This window comes from Callospermophilus lateralis, chromosome 2, assembly GCF_048772815.1.
Source record: "Callospermophilus lateralis isolate mCalLat2 chromosome 2, mCalLat2.hap1, whole genome shotgun sequence".
Lineage (NCBI taxonomy): Eukaryota > Metazoa > Chordata > Mammalia > Rodentia > Sciuridae > Callospermophilus > Callospermophilus lateralis.
This window is the reverse complement of record NC_135306.1, coordinates 117,453,796-117,477,424: the sequence shown is the minus strand read 5'-3', so window position 1 is coordinate 117,477,424 and position 23,629 is coordinate 117,453,796. Positions and strand designations below refer to the sequence as shown.

Here is a 23,629-nt window from a genome sequence, read left to right as displayed (position 1 = left end):
ATGGGGTTCTTTAAAGAAATTCAGTCTTAGATATGATATAGATCAGACATGAAAACTGAGGCCAAGCAGTGCCTGTTTTCTGCCAGGACATGAGCTTATTACATACTTTATTTTTATAAATGTGAAAAACTAATCAGAAACAGGGATTTCATTTTGATTAAATTTTATTGCTCTTTATTTTGTTTTGTTTTTTTATATTTTATTTCTTCACTCCTTACACATTCTTTCTTTTTAAAAGTAATTTTGATGGATTTTATGGGACCCATAATCTCCCTGTAATATGTTTAATGTTATTTAGTAGCAGATACCTAATGTTTTTGTCCACCTACCTTTTTCTCCCTCTCTGCTTTTGTTAATTTCACTCCATGAAATGAACCTCCAGTCCATCTCTATATCGTTCTAGTAAGATTGCCAGTCATGGCCCCACATATCTCTGGCCACAGTAATTGGACAAAGAAGTGAGTGTAAGACCTAAACTGTTCTGCTCAGATTCTTGTCTCAGAAATTAGAATTGTGAATGAGAACACAAGAAGGCCTACAAGTAGGTAGTGCTGAATCATCAGATGGAGGTATTCTAGAAGCTCCACAACCAAAACCTTTAGTTCTGACCTAGTCTCTGGCCTTCCTAGAACTTGAATGTTGAGTTCTTCCTTTGATCCTGTGAACTCTTCTGTATCCTTTCAATAAATTTTCCGAGCCCTGTAAAAAAAAAAAAAAAAAAAAAAAAAAAAAAAGAGCTAGTCAGTCTAGGTTTTGCTAATAAAGAAGTATTAAATTAATATTTAATTTACCTTTTTTTCCTTGCCATTTTATTTATTATTGGCATTACTTAAGTATTTTTAGGAGCAAATATAAGTTCTACTAAAATATGATTTCTGATATTTCTTTCTTTTGTTGTCTTTCTTATTATCAATTTTTAATATACTTTTTTTCTACCCAATAAGAATATTTTTCAGATTATGGGCTTGATTTAATATAAAACCATTTATATTTGATGATTTACTTTAAATATATGATTCTAGTTACAGTTGAGATCTTTATGATTAAAGATAAAACTGTCTTTCTAGCATATATTTGAGTGGATCAAATTCAGGGCTGGATCCAAATATGGGTTAATGTTGGAACTTTCATGTCTGCCTCTTCTCTGAAAAGTGGTATGGTTTTGAGTGGCAGAAGGAAATTAAGAAAATATCTAATTTTATACAGAATATCCTGGAATTAGCATATTACAGATGATGGTCCTTGACACAGCTGATCCTATGACTTTCTTTTAACTAGTGCTATGGGGTGCTATAGATATCTACAACAATGTGTCTAATTCATAAAAGCATCATTTTGTGATTTAAAGTTAACCTTTAACAATTTTCAAATAACAGTCAGAAAAGTAGTTTTATATATGAAAGATCTTATGACCCATCTAGCTGCCTAATATAATTTCTGGCTTTGAGAATTAGTGCTCAGTTGATTTTGTTCTATTCTTTTACTCTATTATGTGTATGTGTTAGCCTTTTTTTTTTTTTTTTTTTTTGGTTGGCTCATTCAATTTTTTTTATCTCAAAAATATTAAGATTTTGTTTAAAACCTTTCAACCTTTGGAGGACAATTGGGAGGATTTAATGGAATAATCTTAATTCCATGGTGTTATTGTTAAAGTAAAAAGAGATTCTATGTTAAAGGGAAATGATTCCAATCTTAAGAGAGAGGTACCAGAAAGCTTGTGTCACCACTGACAAAAGAGAATTGATTTCAAACACTAGTCTCAAACTCACTTCTTAACATTCATGCCTCACAAAAAATAGAAAACCCATGTTAGAACCACACTTGGCATTGACAAATTTTAATAAACTCCTCAAACTACACTAGTTCCTTTCTTTTTCTTTCCCTGTCATAAGTGTGAGCTGTGTTTAGTCATTTATTGCAGTGACCCAAACAGAGCTCAGTACAGCTGTTTGTACTTGCCTGTCAGTGGGAAGTAGACTAGGTCCATGTGACTAAGAAAGCCCAAGGAACCCTTTTTTTCACCTACAGATGTTTTAATGTGCTTAACATTATCTAATACTAGCAACTGAGATGGTCTAAATACCACAGCAGGATCTGATTAGCTTTTTCAGATCGCTGCCTTTATTTGCTGTTTGCAAAAAAAGCTTAATCCAGTGCTATAGATCAGGCTTCCTGCTGAGCTCTTGGGTAGTTTTCTCTCATTCTTTGTGTTCACTGTGGCAGGCTGAGAAGATTCCTCCTCCTCCTGAATTAAAGCTATAAAGTAGTAACTATAGTAGCAAGGAATAAAGAGAAGGAAGAAACCCCAAGGGAAAAGAGAAGACTGTCTATTTGTTCGAAATAGTTTCCTTTTTATATACAAAAGAAAAAAGTTTTAATATGAGTTTGTAAATGTGACCTTATTGTCTTTTCTAGTCAGTATGTAACTACTTAGGTTTTTAGGTTTTGGTTGCAACTAATTTCCATGTAAACTATGTTTTTCATTTGTATTTTATTTAACCACATTAGTATTACGAAGAATTACAGTGGACTAGTCACAGCATTGACCTCATTCCTTTCAGGGATGACACCTTTTTTACTCATGAGATTTCAAGAAGAACTACCATCCCCATGGGGAGGAGGGAGAAATAAAATTTTTTATTTATTTCTGTGATATGCTTAGCCCAAAAAGGGAAATTTGAATTCTGTGTAATTTACCTTGTAATTCACAATAAACTATAATGTTAGAGATGCTTTACCCTGATCTTTAATGGCGTATGATATGGAGCATGGACTTAAGTATTTCACTAACATTAATTTAATGCTTGGCAGAAAAAGATCAGTTCTTGCTTTAGAAATTAGTTTGACATTCGGAATCTAGTAATTATTGAGTTCAAAAATAGTTTTGCAGACTTAAAAATTTTCCAACAATTTTGGAAAGGCATTACTTCAATAAAATATTAAGCTCTTTTGCAGAAAAATAATCTATAGGCAAATGGTGATCTACAGTATCATACTTTATATTTTACTTTTCTTTCTGGAAAAAATAATTTTTAAGGTTTTAGTAGGCATAAGGAATGGTTTTTTGAGATCACTGGAAAATCTTAACCATATAGAACAGATTTTCCTCCTGTTTACTAAATACAGACCATGTGATTTGCATTTGAGTAAACACAAAAAGGTCAGGAACAGGAGTCCCAAACAAATATTACCTTTTCCAAGTATTCACAAGTGATCATAATTGTGAGTAACGTCTGTATTTTATGTGATAAAGTGAGATTGATGTAGATCCTCAGGATGTTTTGACTTAAGTTTTTGATGTTTAGATAAGTTCATGGGTCATTTAATGAAAAGGTCTGGACACTACGTAAATCAGCCTGTATCAGAAAATTTTATGTTAAAGGCAGCTCTTTGTCTTCACTCTTTCAATTTGTACTGGATTAAAAAAGGAGTGTGTGTGTGTGTGTGTGTGTGTGTGTGTGTGTGTTCATATCGCATAAATAAGTAGTAAGGCAGCTATAGATTCTTTTTTCTTTAATAGGGAAATACCCTCATAATGCCTATGACATTTACATTTTAATAGAATTTTTCAAGCAGGCCTCAAAAGCAGGTAGCACATAGTGTTATAAGTGCTGTAATATGAAACAGATATGAATCAGAGATAACAAGCTTCCTCACCTTGGGGACATTTTTGTACACTTTAGACCCTTCAAAAATATCACAATATTTCTTTTTAGTGTTAATTTATTCTAAACTGAAATTTGAATATTACATGTTATAAATGTTATGAAATATAAATACTTTCAACAGGTATACTATGCTGTATATTAAAACAATGAAAGATTTTGCATATAAAATTATATGTCTAACTAGTATCCAAAATAAAGAATTTCACAGTGTTACTTGACCTAGATAAAATGGGCCATTTCCATGATCTTAGGTTGAAGTTAAATGGATTTGTTTAAATGTATAGTATACATGACTAATTTTACACAAAGGTTTCTCTCTCTCTCTCTCTCTCTCTCTCTCTCTCTCTCTCTCTCTCCCCCCCCCTCCCTCTCCCCCTCTCCTCCCTCCCCCCACTTCTCTCCCCTCCCCCTCCCCCCTCACTATTCCCCCCCTCAGCTTTATTGTCTTGCAACACATTAGCAAATACTTAAAAATACAGATTTCCCACTATTGCCAGGGAAATAGGTTTACTATAACTTTCTGTCTCATTTCACCACTACCTCATTTATTAGAGAAAAGGGTTGCTACAATAGTTAATTGCTCCTTTGACACACCTCATTTTCTTTATTTCTGAAATAAAAATGAAAAGCTAATAGACTAGTGTATAGCCTCAACTTTTTGGAAACATGCAACTTTTACTGCTTTAAAACACAATTGGTTTCTTTGTTTCATGCATTAAAAACAAGGAGGAAAAGCTGAAGTCTGCCCAAGCCAGGTGTTTCTTGTTGGCAGCCTGCTCCCTAATGACTCTGCTCTCATATAGCAGCTGCCTACTAGTCAGTTTTGTATGGCCTATTGTTGTCGCACACCCCTTGTTAATACACATGCTGCCCCGGGCAGACCCAAGAATGACATCAACTTGCTTATCTTAGAAACCTACAAACCTGACGCAGGGTGCTGAGGTTGTCTTGCATCTGCCTGGCCAACTAATTGTGAGCTTTCTGGCCTATGATTGGCTGTTACTCCACTCGGTAATAGGTTAAGCAAAGACATTGCCATTCCATCTGTTCAACCATTCATTGTTCTTCTTGCCTGCCTGGAAGTCTGCAGCTAAAATTGTGTTAAAGAGTTACTGCTGAAGCTGCTACAGAAACCAATGTCTTTGTATTTTCCTGCTAACGTGAGTATCTGTGCTACTTAATACCTTGGAAGTTTAACTTTGCTAAAGAGATTATTAATTTGAACTTATGAAAGATAGAAAAGCACCTCAAATGAAAACCTATAAACTATTACATAGAGCCAACATACAGAAAATTCAATTCTTTAAAATATGTCAGTGAATCAGATTTTTACATTTTCATATTATGGAATTTTGCAAATAATTATAGCTTCATGGATATTTGCAAGGCACTAGACATGGCGTGGAATCATATGGAGCTTAAAGACAAGTTATAACAAAATCTGATATTGTGATAATTGTGAATTTATATTTTATCTTCTTGTCAGATTCTTATGTTTCTTAAGGAGTTACTGTCAAACCTAAGTGCTGTAAAATGATGCCCAGATTTGGTAGATTTTTCCATTGTGTTAAGTCTAGCCTAGGGAGATGGATTGACACATGAAGATGTTTCAAACAGCTGGTTTTAAATATGATTGAGCATTTCAGTTGCTTTGTCAGCACTTTCAGTATTCATGTACAGTTTTCATTTTCTACTCTCCTACCTTTTTTCCTCTTTTGCATTATTTTCAGATACTAGATTAAAGATGTCATTCCAAGAACTATTGATTTCAAGAGTTCTGTAATGGGGAATGGAGGACAAAGACTTTTCATCTATCAGTTAGGAGAGAAAGAAAGAGTATAAAGGGTTAAAAAGAGGTTTTCATTTCTACCACATGCCCTATTGTGTGAACATATGCATAAGTCTATTGAAAGTTTTCAGAAGATGGGCAGGCCACCAGTTGCTGGTCTCCTGCAGTTCCAGTAGACATCTGTTGCCCCAGAGCATTAACCAATCTGTTCAAAGGGACATCCTTCCTTTGTTAGCTAGGGGGATGCAGACAACAGCACTCACTCATATACAATGGTAATTAAATACACAGAGGCTACAGCAGTCGGTATTTATTACATATTCATTATTTTATTTTTATTGTTCTCATAGTATTACCATTTGGATAACAACCAGAACCTACTTTTATGGCATTGTAACTTTACATTACCAACAAATAAATTGATTTAACAAGTTTATGGTCTAATATTCCTGATTAATATGAGACTCTTTAGAATATTAAAAAAATAATATTGTTACCTGGTTTAAGATGAAGTATTATCCAAGTTGTTGAATGAGAAATTTCTGAAAATCTCTTCACTAAATGGGAGAATTACAGTATGTGTGATAAATTTCTAATAAGTAACCTCCATATGTTAAATTGCATTCAGCTATTACAAAGTTTCTTTTTGGTAATTAAAACAATTTGTTATACTTCATCATCATCTACAGAATTATCATGATAATTTAGTTCTTTTTCAACAAATACTATTACTTAGGTTTTAGGTAGCCTTTAACAAGAAAATTTGAATTTCCAGAACAATATCTGGAGGGAATCCAAAGATTTAAAACTGTAGAAATCTGTTTGGGATTATTATTTTTTGCCTAATACCTTTTTGTGTTCAAGAATATAGTATGTAGAGGCCAGTTATAATAGAGCCTGATATAAAGTTTAAGAGTAAGCCATGTTTCTTAGAGTTTTGTGATAATCTAGGAGTGGGGTATAAACTGGTCTATGTTATGTGTGAAAACTTTGACTATACTCCTTCTCCATGAAATAAGGAAAATCATCCTTATGTAATATTAAATATTAATATTAATATTGGGTTTTGCATAAGTGCTGTTGTAAGATAATTCTTGGTTAAATTTAAGATGACTTACATAAACTTGCATTTGAGTAAATGCAGAGCTTAAGTAGTTTAGAAATGAGGAAAGTATTTTTTACTTAACAATAATTATATTTAAGTTTTACATATCCCATTATATTAACAAATGTCTATGGAAATATTTTAAATCTTTAGCATTTAATTTTTTTGCTGAATGATTTTAAATATTGCCAAATTCTGAAATGTTCCTTATTAAATTAAGAGCACCTTTTACTAATCATGAGTAGAAAAGCATAACTTGAAGTTTTAAAAATCAGATCTTTATCAATTGGGTCAATACAAATCAGGTTATTTTAAATAAGTGTTTTATGATGGAGAGTATATATGTGGCTTGTAGGCCTGGAAATTGAATTCATTTTCCCTTACATTTACTACTTATATTTAGTCTTTTTGCTTTATAGGAGCTAAAAATCATTTTAACTGCTTGTTTAGTACAAGATGGCATTAGATAACTTTTTCTGAGCTAACTAATGAAATCTAGATGATGAAGAGGGACCTAGCATTACAGAAAATGTTCAACCAAAAATATATTTTTTAAATTATGTTATCAAACTAAATTGAATGTTCATTTTAAAGATTAGGACAGTTTACATTATTAAAAACTCTTTATTAAAATGTACAAATGACATGTATTATCACAAGTTAAAAGTACACATTGAGTTTTAAGTGGTCTAAAATTTTGAAAAACAACCCCATTTTTCTCCCTATCTTTTCATTATAGCCATATAGTAGTACCATTTGTACTTTTTAAAATACTAGATTGAAGATGAAATAGTTTAAAATACTTTTAGAGTATTTAATTTACCATTTAAAAACTTTATAGTATCTGGTTTTATTTCTTTGAAAGTCAAAAATTATGAAAATCCGCAAACAAAATTTTTTATTCTAGTGTTCCTCACTGTCTGTATTTTTCATAAGATACTCCTTTTGTTTGTTATCCCCCCCAAAAAAAATTAAAAATCAACAATACTGTTGCTCAATAAAATAATATTTCCTACTTCAATTCAGGAGTTTGGTCAGCAAGTCATTATCTTGAAGAATTATCTCACAACAGCACTTATGCAAAACCCAAACTTTTCAGGAGAGATCAAAAATGTTGCCCATTAAATGTACTTCCTGCAGTCAGAGCAGATTGTGGGGTTTACAGAACAATGATGTCGGAGCTTCCAGATTGGTTTGGCAGCTGCATTGTTCTCAGAGGGTAAACCAGACGCACTTAAGTCCCAGTCTCTTTTATAGGCTTTTGTTCATACCAAATTATTCTTTCACTGTGCTAGCATTCATGATGGCATGTTAAAGGAGTGCAGCTTAGCAACCAGCTTCTGGTTGCCAGGCAGCCCAGCTTCCAATAGGTTTTCCTTGTTTAAGATACTTTTGGTGGGAGCTCTACGAAGGCCACAGTGTAGATTTTTCTTTTAACTGTATCCCTTTATTAGGATGCTGTTGTGATTTGTTACTTACATTATGGTGTTAGTATATTACAGTAGTTAATAAATCACAGGGTGTAAAGATTTGCTTTCAAAATCTCTTCCTTAATTCTAAATAATAATATGGATATGCATATCCATATTAACAGAAGAAATTGAAATGAATACAGCTCACAATGGAGCAAATGTATACAGAGCTCTTTTAAGGAATATCCTTTTACCAGTTGAGCAATCAGGACTAGGAAAGTTTGGTGTTGCTTTAAAACTAATGAATGTTCTATTAGTAGAACAGTGCTATTAAAGTTATCTGTCTTCTCAGAATAAACTCTGAAGAAACTCTTGTAGAAGTGTGTAGGAGTTCTACACTGAGGGAATTTTAAGTGGATTGTAAAGATTCCATGTTCTCATCTATAGTGTTTACCAAAGCTAATAAAATTTCACTTTGTTGAAATACTTGACTCATGAAGTTTATAAGATATGTTTTCATATTTGTGACTTGTCAGAAAATTACTTTGCATTTTCTTTTAACATTTATATAATAGCTCTTTTCTTCTATGTATGTTATGTTGAAAAGCCTTAGAATAAATGTTTTCCCAGTTTTATTAGGTTATTTAAATAGGTGTTTAATGACAGTCTCAAATTCAGCTACCACTGGTTTACTAATGTTGCACCTGGGTAGAACACTAGAATTACTTTAATCAATAAACCACTGATGTTGACGTAGTTCATACAGTGAAGCACTAGAGAAAATAACTTTATTTTTCTAACTCATCCCTAATAAAGAAATGGAAATTGTCTCCAAGGAAAAATTGTATAATAGCAAAAACATTTTAATCATTAAAAATATTCCCACAGGGAAAAAATTTAGAGGTGATTTTTTAATGAAATGCAAGTTAACTGTTAATCTGATGCAATACAGGAATATTTTCTGCCATAAAATTCAGGAAATTGAGATAAGATTATTTATTTGGTGTGCTTAATTATTTGCTACTAACTTTATGTGAAGTATTTAATTTCTATTCTTTCCATAAGTGCACATAGGCTAAAAGAACTCTTTCTTTTTTCTGGAATGAAACAGAATGTAATACCACTGCCACTTAATAAGAATAGCATAAGGTGAAAAATTATATTTTGTTACCATGTTCAATATTCACAAAATCATGATTATTAAGGCAAAACTATATTCACCTCCAAGTAGAACATAATTAACTTTGTAATTATTTAATTCCTTATTGGCCATTTTATAAAATGTGAATATTTTTCAATATATAAATTATTTTGAAAATGTATTTAATTTACATTAGTAAGCTTCATCCAGGTTAATGATAAGTTTTCAAGTATGATGAACTAATGTTCTCCTTTCTTCCTACATCGCTTTTTTAAAAAATGATTTTTACAGACTTTTAGGAATTAGGGTTAGGAAAAATGTACTCAACCTGTCATAATATTTTGAAAATATGCTTTTTGATAGTATTCTGTAGGTCATTCTAGAAATATAAAGGAGAAAATTTCCGCCATTATGGTTGAGAAGCATTCTGGTATAGTGGGAAAAGGATGGGTTTAAGAGTTAGGAAAAAACTGAATAAAATATCCAGTTACATTACTAATTGTTGCCTTGGAGGAAAATACATGGCCTTTCTAATTCATAACCTCTTCATTTGAAAAATGGGGCATGAGAGGTCTTGGCAAGCATGTTATGAGTGATGAGAGGATATAAACAGAATACAAACTAGGAGTTCTATAGTTTGACAGTTCACTAACTTCTCCATTAAGACTTAAATCAAACAATAAGTATGAAATTCTGAATATTTTACATTTTTCTATAGGAATACGGTGTACTTTGCATTCAGGAATACAGAAAAAACAGCAAAGTGGAGTCAAGTACACGTAACAGCTTCATGGGCTTGAAGGATCACCTGGGGCATGACCTCGGCCACCTGTATGTGGAGAACACTGACCCACAGTTAAGTGCAGCTGTACCTTGGCCAATGGTAGAAAAATCAACAATGGATACAGTTAATGCCGGGAAGGAGGAAAAAGAGATATCTGAAGAGAATGTGAGCTCTGGTGACTCTGAAGAAAGCACAAATTCTGATCATGAATCAGAACAGTTGAATAGCATTTCAGTAGAGCCATGCTTGTTAACCAAGACTCACAGACAATTATGTAGGTCTCCCTGCTTAGAGCCTCACCTACTCAAACACAATGAAATTTTGCAAGACTTTAAACCTGAAGAGTCCCAGACTCCGTCCAAGGAAGTGAAGAAACCCCCTGATGTGGTGCGAGAATACCAAACAAAACTGGAGTTTGCACTTAAGTTGGGTTATTCTGAAGAACAGGTTCAGCTTGTATTAAACAAACTTGGTACTGATGCTTTAATCAATGATATTTTGGGAGAACTTGTCAAACTGGGAAATAAAAGTGAGGCTGATCAAACAGTTAGTACAATTAACACTATAATGCGGGAAACTTCTTCCCTGGAATCTCAGAGGTCTGAATCACCAATGCAAGAGATTGTAACAGATGATGGTGAAAATCTAAGACCAGTTGTTATTGATGGCAGCAATGTGGCAATGAGGTAAGTAAGAAAAATTGTACTGAAAATTATTAGTAAAAAATCTTTAAAAGTTTGTTCTACTTTTGCTGCTGTTTCCCTTCTCAGGCTCATCAAAGTCAATAATCATCTGCATTCCAACATTACCTTTAGAAAATATTAGTTTAATGTTAATTAATCCTTCTTCAGCCATCTTTTTTCACGCATCCCTGAATAAAGACCCTCTTTTCTCATATATGTCTTTTTCTTTATCTGACTAAATTACTATGGCATAAGAAATATTGTACATTACTGGTTTAGTGTTATCACTAGTTTTAAATGAAGAACTTAAGTATGATGACATTAAACAGTTTGGAAATCTCCTGTACATGAAGTTAAATGACTGTAAGGAGAATCCCTAATTCTTCTAGAAAGTAGTATTGATTTGGGAACAAATTTTTTGTTCAATTAAGAAATGTAATTCAGAAATAGTTCTCTAGGAATCACGAGGAAATGAAAAGTGAAACTTCTAATGAAGTATTCTAAATGAATTTAAAGGCCTTTTTTTGGTTTGTTTTTTAAGGCAGAGTCTTACTATGTTGCCCAGGTTGCCCTCAAAATTACAATCCTCCCACCTTAGCCTCCCAAGTACTAGAATTATAAGCAATAGCTACCACATCAAAATTTAAAGTATATCCAAATTCAATCAATATATAATTAATTGCCACAATGTTCAGTACTCTAGAGAATAAAAAGACATATAAAGGCATCAGAATAGAGAACTTGTCAAACTTGTGGGGAGTAATGACTCACAGTACCATGGCCAATGGTAGAAAAACCAATAATGGGTTCAGTTAATGCTAGGAAGGTAGAAAAAGAGGCATTTCAAGAGAATGTGAGCTCTGGAGACTCCGAAGAAAGCACAAATTCTGAACAATTGAGTAGCATTTCAACTTATAATTTCATACATGGTTTCTCAGAAGGAGAGCCTAGAATATTAACCAGGAGAACTTAAAAGTGCTGTTCACTGGAAATAAAATGTGTCATTTTAAGTTTCCTAATACCTCATTAAAAAATAAAATGAAACAGGTTAAAATGATTTGAAAAATATATTTTTATTTAGTCTAACATAGCTAAATATCATTCCAACATATAGTCAATTTAAAGTTATTACTGAGACATAGCATAAATTTTTATATTGTCTTTGAAATCTGGTGTATATAGTGCATTTCAATTTGGAATAGGCACATTTTTAAGTGTTCAGTAGCCGCATGTAGCTGTTGACTACTATAATGGACATTGTAGCTCTGAACTTTGAGAATTACTACAGTTCTTCCACATAAACTATAAGGAAAACAGATATGTTGTCCTCCAGACAATCTTAAGAGGGAGACAGAATTATCTCTCTTTCATTTATAAACAAATTAGATTTATAGGATTTAAACTATTTGCCAAGGCTAAACATTATTCAAACCCAAATATGTCTGACTTCAAAGTCTATACCCTTTGACCTATAATAAAAGAGGAAAAACTGAATTGCACAGTTTCTAGCCAGATCTTACAAGTCTTTAATGCTAAACTTTACAATCCAAGGGTAATTGAGGGTTTTTGTGAAGAGGAGTGTCCTGTATTGATTAGTGCCTTATACCCATAATCTGGTGGTGCTGAATAGAAGGTTGGAGATCAATTAGAATCTAAGCAACCCTTCCAATGGAGAGATTAACAAATGTCTTAGAGGTATGAATTATACATATGGCTTTGAAAAGTCTTTCAGTAAGGTATTAAAGGTTATATGTCTACAGAATGGCTTTTTCTTTCTTGTAATAATCAAAAACTACTAAATGATTACTTAAAAAATATGGAAGTCCAAAAACCATGAAATTGCCAAAGCAGAGAATATTGAAGGAAGGATGTAGATCTTTGAGAAACACCTACAACCATAGATATATACCAGAATTACAAGATCAGTTGTTTAAAAACATACTTAAAGGAGTATCATTCAGTTGAGTGATGGTAGGGCCAAAATAACTATATATTTTGAGGTGCCACAATTATTTCTTCTGTATAGCTTATTCTGAGAACCATTAAACATCAGAAGTATTCATACATATATACATACATAATACACATATACACACACATATAAACACACATATATATATACACACACACACACACATACATACATATAGGTCAGGACACAGAAGAAAGTGATGATTTAGGGAAACAATAGAGTTAGAAAAAATCCTAGTGCTAGAAAAAAATCATAGTGCTATAGTAAACCAACAGACATTAAAATTGTCATTAAACTGAAAGAGGAAGGAAACTTTAAGGAGAGAATATCCTGAGTAGTGTAAAAACATCAGAGGACATGACAGCCAGGAAGTTATCGTCTTCAAAAATGCATATGGTATTAAAGATAGAAGCCCAGTAGCTGAATGTCAAGAAATGACATTAGATCTAGACTGTTATTCTAAAAGGTTGACAGAGGAAGAGAAAGATAAGGAAAAAGAAGTGTTAGGAAAGAATGTTGTATGGTTTTCTTTTTAAGAATGAAACTGTCACTGAGCATGGTGGTACAAGCCTGTGATCCCAGCAGTTCAGGAAGCTGAAGCAGGAGGATTTTGAGTTCAAAGCCAGCCTCAGCAACTTAAGGAGACCCTGTCTCCAATTAAAAAATAAAAAAGGGCTGGGAGTGTGGCTCAGTGTTTCAATTCCCTTAGGTTCAATACCTGGTACCAAAAAGAAAAAAAAAAAAAAATAGAGAATGAAGCTATATATAAACAGGAGAAAGGGAAGGAGTATAAGAGAGCAATACTGTGAGAGAGGAGTTTAACCCATTTTGCCCCATTGTCCCAGAAGTGAAACACCTATAAAAACCTATTTATACTATGTAATGTTTAATTATGTAGTAGGTAGTATAATTATAATAATATAATTATAATAGTAATATAACAATGCATATGGTATTAAAGATAGAAGCCCAGTAGCTGAATGTTATATTACTATTATAATTATACAAGCTCTAGATTTTTCAACCTATTTGAGTGCAACTTATGCCAATTTCACTCACAGAATTGAAAATTTGGGACTTAATGGGTCAATTTTTACAGTGAAATTATGAAGGAGGAAACCAAAAAAAAAAAAAAAAAAGCACAAATGCAGAATTTGGCATTGAAGGGAGTAAACTTTTGGATGGACAAAAACAAACCTTTTGAGGGGAAAAACAGTATAAGACTTACAAAAACCGAATTTTTAAGATGAATGTCATTTAGGTAAATGATGTCATATTGGGCCAGCCTCATGAACTCACCTAATCAAAACCTAGTTCCAAATTGAAATATTTGATACTGAGAATTGATATAAAGCTCTAAACTATGCTTATCTGACAGAATTTTTTCAGGAAAACTTCAGCCCAAAAGTAGATGGCATAATTAAAACATTTCAAACAACCTTTCTTATGTAATTATGAAAACAACCTCTACTCCCATGTTATTTTGGCTTCATTCTGTGTCCTTTGTTATACAGATAGGACTATGCAGATTCATTTCTTCTTTACATAGTATATTTTAATCTGACACTTAAACTGGAGAGCCTTAGGCATCTCATGAGAGAAGTAGTTGACAGGAAAGTTTTATTATAGCAGCATTATAGTGTCAAGTCACAATAAAATGTTGCACCATGTCCATAATTTTGAAAGTGCCAGAGCTCATGAAAATGTGTAGTGAACTTTTTACATTATGCCATTTATAAGGTAACAAAGTCATTTATATATACTTCAGGTCCCAAATCTTAATGTAACAAAAATACAGAATTTCATCCATTTCATGTTGCATAAATATAATATACTTTTGAAATTAATTTTCTATTTATGATAATCTTAGCAAACCTATATTTTAAATATATAATAAATTTATACATACAAAAATAGATTACACATACAATAGATTATATATGATAAGTAAATCTGGAGTAAGTTTAGAACAAAGTACTATTTTCTTTTCTGTCTCCCAAACAGATATATGATAGATTTTATTTTCATTTAAATGCTAACCATAAAATTGATATGCATGAGTCTTAAGATAAAAATTAAAAGTTGGAAGGCAGCAACATTTTATTACAATTACAAAATAGTATTTTTAAAATACATTTAATTTTCTGCATATTATCTTGTGTTTCTCAGGCTGTTTAAACTCTCCAGCCTATGTTTTCAAAGGTATAAAAAGGGATATTCTTGTTTTGCAACTTTATTAGGATTACAGATGATTAATACCAAATGCTTGGCATGTAATAGGCACTCAATAAAATATACTTATTATTACATTAAAGAGCTAATTTCCAAATGCAGAATATGGTAACAAGTATAACAAAAACTTAGTTAAATGTTAATAAACATTTAACAACCTTAGTGAGTTAATAGTCCATCTCATTCTTATGGTATATTTCAATTTTTACTTAAGGTTTGTATCATCATTGTTTTCAGTGGTGATTTCTACAATGTTATAAAAGAGACTAGGGCTCTTAAAGCTAGGTGGACTCCAGAATTATCCCCAGAACATATAAACAGCATAGGTCCCAAAATTGCAGGGATCTTATATTGCCTTAGGGAACATGCTTCTCATCACTATCATGTATTAATGTCATTTATTGGTTGGTTGATTGGTAACAGGGATTGAACCCAGGGGCACTTAAGCACTGAGCCACAACCCCAGCTCTGTTTCTCTTTTGTTTAGAAGCAGAGTCTCACTAAGTTGCTTAGGGCCTGGCTAAATTGCTGAGGATGGCTTTGAACTCTGCAATCCTCCTACCTTAGCCTTCTGGACCACAGTGCTGGGATTACAGGCATGTGCCACCATGCTGGGCTCTATTAGCATCTTTTTAAAAATGTGTCACACTGGTAAATTGATAGTTTTTTGAATAAGCAATTCACCAAAAATTGACAATACCTGCAATTTGGTCTAGCATATTTGTGATAGCCAATTCACTGCTAGATATAGAATCAGCAAGGACATAATTGTGCAAAACTAGAAAAGAGAGGAAACTATTTATATAAAGCCCTGAACTTACATATAAAATGTTGGGAATTCAAGAAGTGCTTGGGTTTCTCAAATATGGGACAGAACAGAATTTGTATTTAGTGGAGGTAGAATAACAAATTCTGACAAAAGGCAGCAGCTAATTTGAATGCCTAAGAGAAAAAACATTTCATTAATTTGGCAGATAGGCTCTCTTCCTTAAACAAGTTTCTTTCCTTAATAGAGCAGAATCTTCATACTATAGATATGCCAAGAACTTTGTACTTCCTATATAAAGATACAGAAGCAAAACATGCTTAATAGTTATCATATTGCCAAAATTAAATTCTTCATGATATTGTGATTATTTCCTCCAGGTAGGTTCACTGCTCTTCAAAATCTGTGGTTCCATTAAACTTGGGATAGCCCAGCAGTGGAATATAGAATTAGTTTCTACCCACATGTACTCATTAGTTTAAATTTCATATATTTTCTTTCAAAAAATCAAGTGCTTTTAAAATTTCCCTGTGGTTTTAGGTTTGACTTGTCTTGTCATTAAGAAAGTACCATCTTGTGAGCCATTAGGGGTAGGAATATAAATTGTCGTTATAGCCCTTTAATCCTAAAAGTGTTTGATTTCTTCAATATGCTTCCATGGCCTAGTCGTATAATTGCATTAAAATTAACTAGATCTCCATATTCTCCTTCAACTTCTTCCAAATTTTATGTAAAATGGGGATTAAAAAAAAAAAGCCTCATCACTGCCTACACATTTGTGGTGGAAGTACAGATTATGTAGTTGAATATTGGGATAGAAACTGGGTACACTATTATTCTATTTTATTTATTTGTTTGTTTGTTTACTTGTTTGTTTATTTATTTATTTATTTATTTTAGTGTGAGGAAGTGAACCCAGGGCCTTATGCATGCAAAGCAAACACTCTACCAACTGAGCTATATCCCTAGCCCTTCTTCTACTCTTGATTTGAAGAAACAACTGTCCCACACCCTATCATTGCAAGGTTTCTATCTTGGTCTGTGAACCTTGGCTTCTGGGGTTAGATTAAGTCTCCTGACTATTGGTAGGCCTTCTTGGTGCATGTCTGTGCAGATTATTAGGATAAATATTTTGTTTCCTAATAATTCATGTGACTATTTTTTGCCAATAGGATCTATCTTATATTATCTCTCTAAGTGATAGAGAATCACCAGAAGAATTTAATCAGAGTGGCATAGAAAAATTTGCTTTTAGGAAAGATCATTTTTAGAGAAATTTAGAGCATGGATTTGATCAGTTAGACTGGAGACAAGAAGACCTAGTTGAAATATATATATAAAGGTTAAAAATTGTAGACAACTCCTGAGAAAAGATGCACTGAAAGTATGATTACTTTTATATGCCAGTGAAATGGCATAGAACAGAGAAATAAACTGGCCATTTGCCTGAAAGTTTATACTCAGCCCCCCCAAAAAGACTCATGTTGGAGCTGGTGTTAATATAAAGCTACACATTAGCTGGAATGTAGAAAAGCACTTCAGGTGAATCATTGAAGTAATTTTCTTAAGGTTTGAACACAAATCAGATGAAAGTTTTTTAAGTTAGAATATGACAGACAATACGCAGAAGTTATAATAACTTTCCTTCATATCAAAAATAGTGATCTAAGTAAGCCCACATATTTATAAAATATAGAATTTAGGAATCTGTATAATCAGGATTTAAGCTTCTGATTCATCTTTTAAAAAGCACAAAGCCTTTCATATACCTAATCTGTTTTGTGAAGGTACATGAACTTGAGAACTCTTAAATTTAAATATCAGTATTTAAGGCCATCTTGCCTAGTTTCTAAAGTTTATTTTTATTTCTTTGGTTTACTCAGTGTAGCACTGACTTCTAGTGAATAAAATCATCCTGCACAGGTGTCCAAGTATTTGGTTTAAATTACAGGAGAAACTAAAAATTGCTAGATTTCATTCAAACTTGTTTTTGGCTTCCTGAACAAAACTATATTAAGTGCAGTATACCTGCATGACCCAGTATAGTAACCACTAGCTATAAGTGATTATTGAATTCTTGATGAAATTTGTCAAGTCCAAATATGTAGTAAATGTAAAACACATGCCAGATTTTAAGGATTTAGTACAAAAATAAACAATTTCAATGACTTTTATGTTAATTACATGTTAAAATAATTTGATGGTAAGTGAAATATATACTAAAAGTAATTTCAACTGCCTTTTATTTTTTAGTAATGTGCTATGCTAAGTAACTTAAAATTATAGATATATATGGTTCAAATTATGTATATCTTTCATTGTAATGATTTTTGAGCCCCAATTTACTACAAGTAGCATTAAAGGACAGTTTATTTCCCTATACGTGGCTGTCACAGATATTACTTATAGGTTAGTTAGCACTGCCCCATTTCTCTTACTGGTTTAAAGAAAATATTTAGAGGCTATGAATAGAACCAAAACTAAGTTTTATATTTATTTATTTATCTATTTATTTATATTTAGTTGTAGTTGGACACAATACCTTTATTTTATTTATTTATGTGGTGCTGAGGATCAAACCCAGTGCCTCACACATGCTAGGCGAGCCCTCTACCACTGAGCCACAGCCCAGCCCCAAAACAAGTTTTCCTTTTGGTTACTTAATTATTTCAGTGTAGAGTCTGACAAACGCAATATTAGTTACATTTCATTATACCCCTTTATAACTTGTTTAAGTACATAATTCTGGTTGTCATCAGTATCACATATTTTATTAGACCAGTGGGCAATCAACTTTCCAAAATGTGCTTATTTAAATTTTAATTAAGGAAACCATTACCTTAGTAATCCTATTGCATGTGAATAATGTTGATCACAGACCTTCACCTGAGTAGTGTTACCAATAATAAGAAGTGGAAAAACATAATCAGAGTCCATGTTTTCTACTTTTGATAATAGGATATTTTTATTAACAATAAAAATACTCAGATATGTTTTCCTTGTCAACATCAAGCCAGTGACCTACTTGGATCTGGGTGAAGAAAAATCTGTGCCATACCATGAAATTTCTTTTTGTAACATGACTTGATAAAATTGATTTAAATTATCTGTAATGACATGAATTTATTGTTCTGATGGTCTGTTTAGTATTTAGCTTTCTGAGAACTAGATTTAACTTCACAGTGATCTTGGTATATTGGATAAGATGTCAGAGACAATGAAGTTGAGTAGCTGTAAAAGCAACAAAATAGGCATGCCTAAATAAATAAATGAATGACTATGAGCCTTCAATTCCAGAGAAAATACTCTAGATGCCCATGAGACAGCAACATGGAAATAAGTATAGGTTCTCAAATACAGTATGAATTCCAATGACAGAAAATAAAATGTTATCATATTTCCTTATTTCCATGTTGAAGGTGGTAGCCAGCTTTCTGTACCCTTTCTCGCTGCTTAAGGCACATAGGATAGGTGTAAGAGAATTTCTTTTTCAAAATTATTAACATTGAAAAATGCATTTGTGAGGTCTTAAAACCACTTTTTATACACAAAATGCTTTCTTTATTATCAGACCTAAAAACTGAAGAAAAATAATAATTCAACGAATATTTGAAGAGCACCTGTGCTTTACTGTCATTAAATACTTTTTAATATTATATTACTATCATTTTATCAATAGCATTCAGTGTACCTTTTCCCTGTTATTTTTTTATTTATTTTTGAGATGGGGTCTTGCTAAGTTACTGAGGCTGGCCTCAAACTTTTGACCCTCCTGCCTCAGCCTCCCTAGTTGCTTGAGATTACAGGCATGCACCACTATGCATCACTGTTTCCAGCTGCTGTGACTTTCCTTAATTGTTTATATCTGAACTTGAAGAACTTTGTTTCTAAAAATTAAAAAATGATTTTCTAGTTTAAACTGACACTTTTTACTTTATATGTTTCATTCTAGGCACTTTACTGACAAACTCTGCTACTTGTGTCATCATGATAGGTGGATTAATATAATGACTTATTAAATCTTTGAAGTTTTATAGTTATATTTCATTCTCCAGTGGACAGTATCATATAGAGAAGTACATTTTAGAATATATCAAACTTATAGGTCAAATTTTTATTTAAATAGATGAAATAAACAGAGGTTTATTAAAAAGAAGTTTGTTTTCTTTTTAAGCCTACAAAGTACCATAATCTTTTGGTGGTTTCTTTTGAAATCTAAAACTGTTTAGCGATCTCCACACATCAACCATATTGCCCTACAAGATAGTTTACTTTCTGGTGAAAGTAAAGCTATTAAACAGAGATTTATTTTATTGGTTTCATTTTTATTCCAAACCAAGTATTTTACTATTTTCTCACATTAAGAAATAATGTTTTTTTTCTTTTAAAATAAAATATTGTTTTCTGGCACAGATGTCAGAATAATGTACAAAAGAGATGCCCAGCAAATAATTTGAGGATAAAGAAATGAGGAGGAAAAAGTAAAATAAATAAATAAAAATAAATGAGCAGGAATTTTAATATAAGAATAAAAGATAATACGATTTATTATACTATTCACTGTAAAAATACTAAAAATTCACATGAAAAATCACTGGTATTATAAGAACAGGCTGTTGATGTTTTTTATTTATTTATTTGGGTACTGGGGGCCACCATGCCCAGATGTTAATATATTTTTATTTATTTATTTTTGATTTTTTTATTTATATGACAGCAGAATGCATTACAATTCATATTACACATAAAGAACACATTTTTTCATATCTCTGGTTGTATATAATAATGTTTCTTAATGTTGGATACTTTGCTAGGTTTTTTATGTATATTACTTTGTTCAGTTCTTACAATCCTATAAGGCAGATAGGATTATCCTCATTTTGAATATGAGGAATAGAGGTTTGGGTAAGAAATTGCCTAAAATCACAGAAATGTGGTAAAGAAAAGACTTAAACTAATAAAGAGATTACATAATGTCTAATTCTAGACGGTATGTTATTTTCACTGTCAGTCTACTATTGAAAAGCCATCTCTATTTGGAATATTAAAACGTGCTATTCTAGATACAGTTTTAAAATTAGGTTATAGATGTGAAAAGGACTTACTTTTTAGGAATAGCTTTTCTTAGATCATATAAATAAAATTATGTAAATTTTAGACAATAAAGAAGCAAAAAAAATCACCTGTAATTTCCAAAGCTCTTTAAAACATTATATGGAAACTGTAATAAAATGAAATTTGATGAAAAAAAAAGATAATTGATAAGACACCTTTGTTCTCCCCCTTACCCTCACCCCTGTCAAGGCCACATAAAGTATTAAAAGAGGCAGTCTCCTTTAATAGATGCCTTCATTCCTTTTTTAGTTTTCTCCATGTTTTTCTGTTTTTCTTCACATCTACCACTAGTAGATAACATTTTAATTCTAAGATAACACTTCCTGTCCTGCAATTCACCTAGTTAATGATATCTGTATATATAACTGAATAAAATGTAATACGTGAAATTACATTTTCTAGAAAAGGCAGATAGAGTGGTTGGCCCAGCTTTCCCATCTTCTAGATCACAGAATGAAACAGATTGCATTAAAATATGTGGTTCCTTGAATTTTTCTCAGCATTACCAAATGCACCTTTATCATCTATTAACCATTGTAAGTGACTAATATGTTGACAATAATAAGCAAGCATATTTTAATTGTATAGTGGCAGTTATTTATGGTCTTACAGGAGATAGCAAATACTATTTTATTTGTACTTATTATGGAATTACCTTTTTCTTGAGGACAGAAAAGTAGAATTTATATTCTTTTCAGATATATTACAGTAGTCAATATGAATAAATTAAAGATAATCCTATTAAGTTTCTGAAAAAAATAAACTTGCAAAATAATAAAAGCTAATGAAGAATTTTTGCCAAGATAATTTGTGTTCATTTTAGCTTCCCTTAGTTTCCAGTTTTCCACGTCATAAGGAAGTGTGCATATGTCTGAAACCTTGAGTAGCCATCCCTGGATAGAAGTAACTGGGCTCTAGATAACCCAGTTCAAAGTTCAGCAGTCCTTATCACAGCTTAGTCTACAAATTAATTTCACCTTGCTACCCTGCATGAGTTCTACAATGAAATACAGAAATTTCTTTGGGAAGTTGTAATGATTCAAATTAATGATTCATTTCTCATGTGACATTGTAGTTACCAATAATGTTAGAAAGCCTCTTTTTTTCAAAATTTGGCCCATAGCATGAAGGCATTCCATATACTATACTTACATATAAGTTTATATATACCATACTTATATATACTTATACTATCAGTATAAAAGAGCACATATTCACCAACTTCCAATTCAGAAGCACCTTGTTCCTCAGAAGCCCCAACAATACTGTCTCTGGAGTACACTAACTATATGGTAGTCCTTAGTTTACACAGTAGGTCTCACAAATTAAGGACAAGAGAGAGACATGCTCTTCTAACCAGTTCTTATTTGCTTAGGAACCTCAGAAGAGAAAGTACAAGTAGAATAAACTATCAAGAGAAACAGATTATTTTTCTGGCCAGGATAAAACAAGAAAGGTTAGCAGAAATTGCAAAATCCATGACTCTAGTATTCACAAGAAGACAGACAAAGATCAAGGCAGGAAACACACTGAAATATATGAGGTTGTTTCATTCCCAGCTTTGAAACTCCTCCATTACGCCAGTTTTGCTCAATGGTTTGCACCATTTGCTAGTTACTTCCTGTCCTATTTCCTGAGGGGAAGAGTCTCCTGGAGGAGTGATAAAGCTTCATAGTTGGGTTGCATCTCTTGTATCCTCCTCAGTCTTTCACCGTTTCTTTTCCCAATGTCCTGGCTTCTAACAGTAGTGACCTTTTGACTTTTCATTAAGAGGTCTTCTCTCTTAAAAGAAGCAGGTGTCTTAAGAGAGAAGAACTTGGTAGCCCCCCAAAAGGGTTTGCTCCCTTTGTACATAATTTTAATTGGGCAGGTGACATTGTAGTCTTAAGTTTCTTTTTGTCTTTCTACCTTTATCTCCAGTTTTTCTCCCAAACTAGATTGCTGTTGCCAGTACCTTAAAACTTGTCTGTCATTACCATCTAAAATACCTCTCCTTCACTTATGCTTTTATTCCCTGTAATAAAACTGCCACAAAAGTGGAGAAGACTGACTCTATTCTAATCTGCTCTAAATCCATCCTCATTAATTTAGAAAATGCTTCAGTGAGCAACTGAGGAAAAATCAATGCAAGACTTATCCAAAAGCAGCAGGGCAACTTCTCCCCAGATCACCTCCTGCAGAAAGATTTCACTGCCATCTGTAGTGACTCACAATGAGTTTTAAAGGCATGAGGAGCAATCAGATGTTGGAGGAGGTAGTTGGCTTCCTGCAGCCATCGTACAGCTATGTGAGGGGGGTTATCCTTTTTCCCATCATGCCTGTTCTCTAGTCAGGCAGTCAATCAGAAGCAACACTCCATGCAGCAGCCAGTACACATTCTCACATGTAAACTAAAAACATGCCAAAGACCCCTTGGCAGATTTTTGCAGATCTTTCCAGAGCAAAGGAAATAACATTTTAAGATGGGTAATATCAGCTGAGAAACAGGGCCTATGTAACCTTATTACATCATATGGTTTCTCTGATAGTCCTGGATCACTTATAAAAGGTAATTGAATCAGTGGAATTTCAAAGGGTTAGCACTGGTGTTCTTCACAACTAGATGAAAAAGCAGTTGGTTTGTATGGCAGTGTAGTTTCAGGCTCCTTTGACTGTTTGATATCCTGACTTTTGTTTTCCTTTTTGTCCAAGTTACCAGTGCAACTACTTGCCAACCTAACTCTAGGACAATCTCTTATGCACATTTTCAAACTCCTTGTTCCTTCCTCTTCATCATTTCTACTTCCCTAGCTATGTTTTCCATGTTGGGTTTAAAGGAGTCTGAGAGATGAAATTCATATTAGAATATTCTAATAAGACTGCAGTTCTGCTTTTTCAAGGGGAAAGTTATCCCCAGACACTTTAGTCATTGGGAACCATCCATCCATCCAAAAATTCATCACCCCACTCTTCAAGGTCCTAG

General features: G+C 32.6%; 1 protein-coding gene across 2 annotated transcripts in view; it reads left to right on the top strand.

Annotated features, from left to right (window-relative positions):
* The window catches only part of Zc3h12c (zinc finger CCCH-type containing 12C), a 66,458-nt gene that overhangs the window by 21,931 nt on the left and 20,898 nt on the right, over positions 1 to 23,629 (top strand). For both annotated transcript variants that reach the window (XM_076846440.2, XM_076846441.2), the window contains exon 2: positions 9,834 to 10,585. In XM_076846440.2, coding sequence (XP_076702555.2) covers positions 9,834 to 10,585 — 752 coding nt within the window. The remainder of the gene's footprint in view (positions 1 to 9,833; positions 10,586 to 23,629) is intronic.